The 9759-nt window shown below is 32.5% G+C and overlaps 1 protein-coding gene across 2 annotated transcripts; it reads right to left on the reverse strand.

Annotated features, from left to right (window-relative positions):
• Positions 1-1880: 1880 nt before the first annotated feature.
• On the reverse strand, positions 1881-6738 carry LOC146943591 (uncharacterized). 2 transcript variants are annotated; one of them, XM_085741871.1, is made up of 4 exons: positions 5966-6738; positions 3730-5059; positions 2668-3016; positions 1881-2247 (listed from the first exon to the last, which is right to left on the reverse strand). In XM_085741871.1, exons 1-3 carry the CDS (start codon positions 6691-6693, stop codon positions 2672-2674), a joined length of 2403 nt encoding a protein of 800 aa, XP_085597997.1. In that variant the 5' UTR covers positions 6694-6738; the 3' UTR covers positions 1881-2247; positions 2668-2671. The 2 variants fall into 2 exon arrangements, with proteins under 2 accessions (XP_085597997.1, XP_085597998.1); XM_085741872.1 differs by lacking the exon at positions 1881-2247 and adding an exon at positions 2276-2574.
• Between the last annotated feature and the right edge of the window lie 3021 nt (positions 6739-9759).

Raw genomic sequence — 9759 nt, forward strand, 5'->3', positions numbered from 1 at the left:
TTTATAAAATTTTGATTTTAATTAAAAGTACAAATGTAGTTGCCTAAAATAATTATACTTTTATATATATATATATATATATATATATATATATATATATATATATATATATATATATTACACATTTGTATTGTAACCAACTATGCATATCTTTTTCTTATTAAAAAAACTAAACATATATTTTTCAATAACACCGACAATGTAACAAATATAATATTATATAATATAAATTCTTATCTTTTTGACTGACACTAAATATATGGTATTCTTGTAACAAAATTTGTTATAACAAAATGTGTTATAGAGTATATTTAGAAAAGAAAAAATCAACTATTCTCATTATATATACACACGTATATAATCCAGGAAGAGTACAAGATGGAGGCTACATGAATAAAGTTAGAAATCAAATAGGAGTTGCGTTGATGGAGAGTAGAAATGTTTGAGTTTGTGATGATTTATGTTTTTTTTTTAAAAAAAGATGATTATTGTTTTTAATTTTCCAAACTACTTTGATATTATTTATTTTATTATTTGAGCCTCCTTAAATTATTTCTTCTATTCAAATATTTAACAAGTTCTTTATATGATGATACGAATTTGTATTCATGTTAAACAAAATAAGCGTCATTGAGTAAATATAGTATTTGTAAAAATATATCTTTTATATTTTAAACATTTTTTCCCTTCAAAAAATATTTTAAACATTTTTTTATCTAGTATGTTAATTCATAATAAATTCAAAGTTTTGTCCTTGTGAACTTATCTCAGTTGATAAAGATAACACATAAATATATGCAAGGTCCGGGGTTCGAACCCCGGACACCACCAAAAAAGTAATAAATTCAAAGTTTTGTACAATATTTTGCCAAACAACTTTTAACTTAAAAATAACTTTAAAACTAAAAAACAATAAAGAAACCAAACAGTTTTAGCTTCTTCTTAAAGAGCTTTATTTTAACTTTGTTTTAAAGTAGCTTTTAGATCCAAAAAAAGTCTGGCCAAACGGTACCTTAATAGGTTAAAAGAGGTTCATAACCAATACATAATAGTATTTAACCAAATAGGTTCATAAACAACACATTAATCAAAGAAGTTAAAAAATGGTACAAAACATAACAGGACCAAAACATAACCTTGCACATGATTTTGAACACCTTTCTCTTCATTCCATCTACTTCAATTTCACATTGTTCTAAATTCCTTTTTTTTTTTCTTTGGTCTTCCTAGCATTTTCTTAATGGGAGGCAGTTGCACATCATTATATTGAGTCTTTTCCCAAAAATTGAGATTCATTGCAAGGATACATGAGAGGTAGTTAAACAGCTTCAGAACATGCCTTCTTGTAGTATGTTGGAACCAAAGCATCCAACATCTCTCATTGGTCTTCGATGCTTTCTTTTCACCTTCTTAGTTGTTGCACCATCATTGGCAACAGGTTTTCTCTTATCAACAACTTCAATGGTTGGTTCATCAACTACAAAGCTTTCTTCACTTGCAAAGCTTTCGTTATCACTCTCAACAAAGTTAATATTAATTGCACTATCCTCTTTATAGTTGTTTGTTCACCTTCGCTCGCCACCGTAATTTGTTTATTTTCCTTCGCTAGTCTCCATTCACCTTTGACACGCCATTGTAATCCCTGGTGCTCTTCCTCCCTCACGCGTCTGTTCGTTGCACTTCTGCTTTTTCTTTTGTGTGTACCTTTTGTTATCTTCTTCCTTCTTTCTTTAGTATTTTTTATTTTATTTTAAATAAACCTAACTGTTTATAAATATTAAATCAAACCTAAAATAATTATAAAACAAATTAATATTACACCTAAGCGACTCATAAGATTCTTATAAGCTGTTAGTTTGACTTTGACCGATAGATCACTATTAATATGCAATTTAAACTGTCACTATATTCATTGCCTTGTTCATATTTTCACTTGATGTAGCTATGTGATACATTCATTACACACTAGTTGTGTATGGAGTTCCATTGAACGGCCTCCAAGACTAAGACAATTACAACAGTGATACAGACTTCAAAAAACAATACTACATGATCATATCGGTTTTCTTACGAATAAACAGGATTGTGGGTGATAATACAACATACAGCGAGTCAAGGAGAAATAAATTGAGACTACACTTCGATATATCTATGCAGGCACCATAATTGAGCACTCTATCAACTCCAAAAGCTGGATTTTCTCTTCTACATCAACTCCTGCTACTGATTTTTATAAAGAACATTGAACTGCAAAAGTTTAAAGGAAAAAAAAAAAAAAAACTAAATTTGAAATCGCAAAGAATATGATATTGGAATGATTGTCACTGCAGCTGTGACAAGTAAGACAATAAGATAACTGAAACAAACTAACCAGCTTGTTTTGTTTTCTTGTGTTTTTTGGCATTTGCAGTAAAGAGACATTTTTTAGTTCTTAATATAAACAACCAATAATATGACCCACGCCACGATGCACTCAGTTTATCAAAGGTCGCCAATTCAGACACTGGTGCGTATTTCAAGATATTGAAATCTCATAACAACACACTTTACTCAAAATGAAGTAGTGACTACGATCTATGTCAATTAGGAAGAAAAAATAATAGCAGCAGATAAGGTAACCGAAACCATTGTTATTAAATAATCAATTTATAGAGAATAAACGATTACCAGTCTAAAGATGGCCAGCATTTGGTGATCCACTGTCCAACACATTGATTTGACCAGAGATTTTTGCCTTGCAAACTGGACACATGAATCCAACGGAATCTGATTGTATTTCAGAATTAACAGCATCATGGTTAAACTCTATTCCACACCATACACATGTGGTTGTGAGCTGATTTTTGTAATCCATATTTAACATAACTTCTTGTGATGCAGACTGAGCTGAGGATGCACATGTCCCTTGCACCACTATGTCATTTGCCAATTCAGTTGACACATCAAGAGAACCTTGAACACTTGCAAAATCATACTCAAGAGAACTAATATCTTCTAACCTCAATTCCTGGAACCCCTGTCAATGAGGAATAACAAGAATCATATTTCAAGTAAGATCAGCACTGCCAATCAGTTAAGTGCAGAGTGGGTGAGTAGTAGCTAATTGCTGCATAAGAGAATTTGATGTCCATGACAATAGATTCCAATAATGATAATTTGCTTTTACAAATAGTTCAAATGAAGAAAGATAGATCAAATACGAAATATAATAGACATGTTTGTTGAAAGTACACAAGCACGTGGCCATAACCTTGCAACTAGCGCCACCCAAATCTCCAAGACACCTAATCTAAGAGTAGGAGAGATGTATAAGGCTGAAGAACAAGTAAGATACCATGCAAGCATTCTTAATCTCGGCATCAATAAAAAATGGCCAGACCTATAATTTCTTATCTCCCCAAAAACAAGAATGCCCAAATAAAGTAATAATTTTTTCTCTTTGTAAGATATATGTGGAAAACATTCAAGAGGGAGCACTTCAATCCATGGTTCAACATGGGCTTTGTAAATAATGAAAACTTAGAGCCATAGATCAATACAAAATAAAACCTGAATATATTAGAGACATAGTTGAAAGTAAGCACAATAGACCACAAGGCATGCATAAAGGGCTTCAAATTAACCACGTTTTAAGAAGACCCTGCTATGATACTTGTAGGAACATTCCCTCTATTTTGCAACATATATGAAACCCTGCCAATAATGGCAAGGATAAGTTATGCATTATACCTTGTCGGAGCTGAATGCAGAAAAAGAATCCAAAGATTGTTCTGGGGATACCGAGGGGTTAGAAACCTTAGATTGGACCACATTTTCTTTAGAAGTTGGCATTGCTGTCACATGAACATTAGAAACACCAGGTACATCATTGCAGCTATCTAAACCAATTTTCAAGTCACTCTTATTGCTACTGTCTTCATCAAATTTAAGATCCCCCTTAGTATTAGTGCAACCAGAATTTTCACTCTTCTTGGATCCAGGTTTCATGTGATTCCCAGATGAATGAAGCAAGGGACTTTGAGAAGCTCCTTGCAGTTCACTCCCAGAATGATCAAACCCCTCAACAGTCAGCGCCACATCACCTTTACCTTCAGAAGTATCAGGTGCATCAACATTTTTCTTATTTACAGATAACAAACCAGTGTTATCTAGAAAACTAACCATCTTTGCATCAACAACTCGGTTATTAGCATCAATTTCCTCTATTGTTCCATCCATCGGTAAACGAGGACTACCTTGCTGATTTAGATCGCTAACTACATTTGTGCCAGTCAAGCTCTTTTCCATTTTCTGTTCACCGAATGGAGACTCAGCATTTATATCTTCATCTAAGTCGCCAACCGCAATTTCTGAAACAGGTATCGTATTTAGTGTAGAGGATGGCTCCATGATAGAATCCTCTATAATAGAGTTTTGAGCAATTTCGATGAGGGCATCCATCTTCGTGATCCTTGAAGGTGTCTCATCCGTGACTGGAGACTCTTCTGCTCCCAGGACATTAGGCTGACCCGGCAAATCTTCAGCTCTCCTCAAATAATTCCTAACATGAATCCCAACATGACTATTGTAGCGACGTTTTTCCAAAAACACTTTATGACAGAACTGGCACTCAAATTTTCCATCTTTAATTATAACTCCATCTGAAACGGATGAACCAAGTCGATACCGCCTCGTTGTCTTCTGATGAATAGACAACAGGTGCTGCAAATATGCATCCTTCTCATCAAAGGTCAAGCTGCACTTGTGACATTCAAACAGATCATGTATTTGCACATCTGCAAGGTTCTCCATTTCCAGCAAGGCAATTTCCTTGAATCGTTCATTAGAGACGGACAAACCAGACACATTTGAGTTAGTGGCAACAATCTGTCGTTGGTCCTGCTCCTCGCGGGCAACAGAAGCAGCAGCAGGGGTACTTACATTTTCAGTAGTCACTCTCTGTTCCGGAAGTACATTTTCACTCCTTTGAGTGATTTGTAACTGTGTATCAGTGTGACCAAAAAGAGACTGCAGATACGAAGAAACTTCTTTGCAAGACAGAAACTGCTGTCCATTAGGACTGGAGAATATCAAACAAGAAACAAATAAGCACAAAAAAGCAAACCAAAACAAACAAGCAAAAACAGATATGTTTATGGCATGTTTGGGTTGACTTATTTGACCTTATCTATTGACTACTGCATAAACACCTTATGAAATGTCCATAAGTTGTTTTCAGCTTATTTCCATAAACTCTTTAGGATAAATTATAAAACAGTGTAGCATATATAAAAAACAGATTGACTATATCTTATCCTTGAGTGAAGACCCATTTTAGTCCCTCGCAAATTTCTTGTGCCCAAATTTAGTTTCAAACAAAAAGTAATACCCAAATTTGTTTTAGAAATAGCTTCTACATAAGCACTTATACTATGAGCACTTCATTATACTGTTTATCCTAACATGGGCTCACATCAAAGGAAAACTCCTCACTCCTGGCCCATTAATAAGCAAAGAACATTAATTCTATAAGAAGTTAACGAAAAACAACACATTAATAATACATGTAAACTTTCCAATTCTGTGATTCAAATAACATAAACAAATGACAGCTATATTTATGGCATGTTTGAGTTGACTTATTTGACCTTACCTATTGACTACTGCATAAGCACCCATGAGACTATTTGAGAGAGCTTATGGAAACAGCTTATGTCATGTCCATAAGCTATCTTCAACTTATTTCCATAAACTCTTCATGATAGCTTATGAAAACAGCTTATATCTTATATAGAAACAGTTTGACTTCATTTTATCTTTTGTTATAGAAATAGTTTATACAAAAACACTTATATGGTAATCAATTATGCTATAAGTGCTTAATTAAACTGACTATACCAGCAAAGCACATTAATGTCATTCCAAATTAACAACAAAACAAACATATATGTATTATCCTAAAACTGAAGAATATAAAATCCAAAACCTTATATATCTGCGGCAATAAATCCAAGCACGACCATCTTTCCTTTTCAAACTAAGAAGAAGCTTCCATCCCAAAGGCAACACATCACCAAAATCAGAAGCATCAACAATCCTCCTCTTCCTCCTCCTACTTCCCCACTGCCCAACCAAATCACTCAAAAACCCTAACAACTCCTCTTCCTCCTTTAACCCCTCCGTCCTTCTCGCTATCTCCGCCGCAAACGGATGCTCCACCTCCGATAACGCCGCCAAATCAATGACAACACCGTTTTTGTTCACAATCTCTTCCTCCAAATGCGTTTTCACTTTCGGTTTCCTCCCTCTCTTCCTCTTCCTCACTTCACCACCAGGCAATGCCAATGGAAATTCCTTCACCTCCGGAATTGAAGGATTCCGAAGCTCAACAGTGTCGAACTTCGGATCTTCTCTGATGAACTGTTTGAGGTAATCGATGATGATGCGGTGGTCGGAGGGGAGAGTGGGAGTAGGAAGAAGTGGCGGCGCGACGCGACATCGGCGGTGAGGTCGGGAGTAGGTGCGGTGGGACCCAGCGCTGTGGTTGAAGGTTGAAGGATCGATTTTAGGAGTGACGATTTCGCTTGTAGATTTGAGGTCGAAGGAAGAGAGAGAAGAGAGAGAAAGTGCTTGAAGCTCTGAATGTGTGAGAGTTGTTGAATCAATTGAAGTTAACCATTCCATCTGAACCGTTGATTCTTCTTCCTTCTTCATCTTCTTCTATGTTCTTCTTCAGTTCAGCTCACAGTGAAGTTGAAAATGGTTTAAGACAGAATTTTTAGCATTAGATTCTTACATGAAATGATTAAAAAAAATCCTTTTTGTTTTTCTTATTTATTTTTTTCTTACACGAATGACCGTTTGACCCTTCTTTCAAATAGTGTCAAACACAAGTCCCATATAGGTAAGATTAACAAAGAGGTGAAGATTTATATTTCAAAATGAAGCGTGAGCTAAACGACCGGGCAATGATGGTTGATGAGAAGTAGTTCTTTAGTTCCTAGTCAGAATTTAGTTCTTTAGTTGTTCCTAGTCAGCATCAGCATTCTCAGCGTTTTTTAATTAAAAATTTATCAAATTAATAATTAATTTTTATCAAATTAATAATTAATTTTCTTGTTCCTAGTCAGCATCAGCATTCTCAGCGTTTTTTAATTAAAAATTTATCAAATTAATAATTAATTTTTATCAAATTAATAATTAATTTTCTTTATGGCATTAGAGGCAGATCTAAACATTGTATTTTGGTGTGTCAAAAATATAAAAGAACCTATGAATTAAATTATACTAAAAATAATAAATAATATTGTTTTTGTTTGATTCAATACATTTACAATAATAATTGTTTGTAGACGAAAAACAAATACAATATAGAGAAAGAAGTTCTTCCGTCATAATTAGTGAAACCCAAAATTCTCAACATGCACAATTAGAAAAATTCAAAATGTAAGTACAATGCAATAACAAAAATTCATTTCAAATCATGAGGGGAACAAAGACATAACAACAAGACATGTCAAGTGTTATTATTGTCTTAAATTTAACTAAATGCCTTAAATTAATTCTCTAAGCACTCCAAATAACTTAAAATCATCAATAATACAAAAAAAAAATTATAAATAATTCATCACATGTTATAATACAAAAAAAATTATAAATAATCCATCACATGTATTAAATAAGGTTAGACATATATAAGCATATTTGATTTATTAAATAAGGTCGTTTGCACAAACACATATATAAGCATATTTGATTTAGAATGATTTAAATTTACAAATAAAAATTATTAACAGACATACCATATTATTGTTTGAAATCTTTTAACCAAGAAAACATGGTTTAGGGTTTGCTATATATAGCAGGGTTTGCATGGAAATTAGGGTAGCCGAGTTTGCATGGAAATTAGGGTATTCTGTTTGTAAACGTATTAAATAAGTGTACAACAACTTGTCAGAAAAAAAAGTTTACAGAAACAATAGATATATACAAACGATGACACAACATGATAGGAATGAGGATTAGAAATATTAAGGATTGCTGCATTTTAGAGAGAATTTGTTAGGTTAAATTGGTGCGCTGCATTTTAGATGAAATTTGTTGGGTTAAATTACTGCTAACCTAATGCAACATTTTAGAGGAAAATTATTAGGTTAAGTTGTTGCAGACCTAATAAAACTAAGATAAATGATATTTGAACATCCATTTTTCAACAACTTTTTAACAACTCTCTCTTTCATACTCTCATTGTACTTTTATTCTCTCTCTTCCTTTTTCTCTTTCTATTGTTATTGTCCAATAGAAAGAGAGGAAAAAGGTTGTCACCAAAAATTGTTGGAAATTGGTTGTCAAAATATCATTCCTCTAAAACTATTAAATAAGGATTATTCTTTTCTTCTTTTTATAATATATTAATAATCTGAAAAAATTTATTTTTGTTTTTTTCCCAATAAATAACATTGGAGGAAGTATAATTTATAATACGTTCTAAATTTTACATCAAAATTACACATTTCAATTTTAAGTTAATTTAATTGTGAATTTTTAAATGAGTGTTTATATAAAAAAAAGTTTATAATTAAATGTAATTAAATGATTGAATTCAAATGCTTAGTGAAATAACAAATCGTTCAGGGCACAGAGTTAACAGATGGAGTAGTTAAATTTTTATCATTACTTTAAAAGTTTTGATTAAGATGAAAATACAATTTATTGGATTTTTTTGAGCTCAATTACAATTTGATTTTAAAATCTAATGACTTTTTTTAAACATCCACTCTACATTCTCAAAGTACTCCAAAATTCCAATTTTAGCTTTTTTAGATTACAAAATTCGAACGAGATTTGTTTGAATCATACAAGTCGGACACATCTTATATTTGTTTGAATTGAGTCTATCAAACTCATAGGTCTACAGTGATTCGTGAATGATTGATAGACTCAATTCATAAACTTGTAAGAGTCATTGAAAAATAAAAGACTTAATAGCAGTTTTGGCCCCCTATGTTTCAAGAAGTTGCGATTTTGACCTATAACAAAATAAAATACAAAACCTTCCCTTAAGTATTGCCCCTTTTGCAGTTTTGGCCCAGACCAATTTTGACCAAGTCAATGTACATGTGGATGCCACATGTGTAATATTTTTTTTAATTAAAAAAATTTTGTTATTTTTTTAATTAAAAAATAAAAAAATTACTTTTTTAATAACTAAAAAAATAAAAATTACATGTGGCGACCACGTCAGCTTTGACCTGATCAAAATTGACTTGGGGGCCAAAACTGCAAAAGGGGCAATACATAGGGGGCGGTTTTGTATTTTATTTTGTTAGAGAGCCAAAATCGAAACTTCTTAAAATATAGGGGGTCAAAACTGCTATTAAGCCAAAATAAAAATGACCCAAGAAAACCGATAATCAAATATGAATGAATAATAAAAATGACTTAAAAAGACGTCTTGTTCATATCTACTTTATCTTTTTGTATTACAAAGAGTGCTGAGGACCCTATTGTTCTTCACTTTTTTTTGAACAACCTATTGTTCTTCACTTTAGTTCACTCTTGAATTAGGAAATGCATTTATTATATAACTTTTACATAGATTTTTACATGAATGAACATGGACATTAAAAACCCTTTCTTCTTTTTTTTTTAATTTAATTTAATTTTACTTGACTGTTTGATCTTGCTTTAAAAATGGTTTCAAACATAAGTGTGTGTGTGCTGGCATTGCAAATGGGCGGGTTTGGGACTAGTTTTACCTTCCTCGTCCTCATACCTACT

Source organism: Medicago sativa, chromosome 2 (assembly GCF_051527215.1).
Source record: "Medicago sativa cultivar Bolivia chromosome 2, Bolivia_mono, whole genome shotgun sequence".
Classification (NCBI taxonomy): domain Eukaryota; kingdom Viridiplantae; phylum Streptophyta; class Magnoliopsida; order Fabales; family Fabaceae; genus Medicago; species Medicago sativa.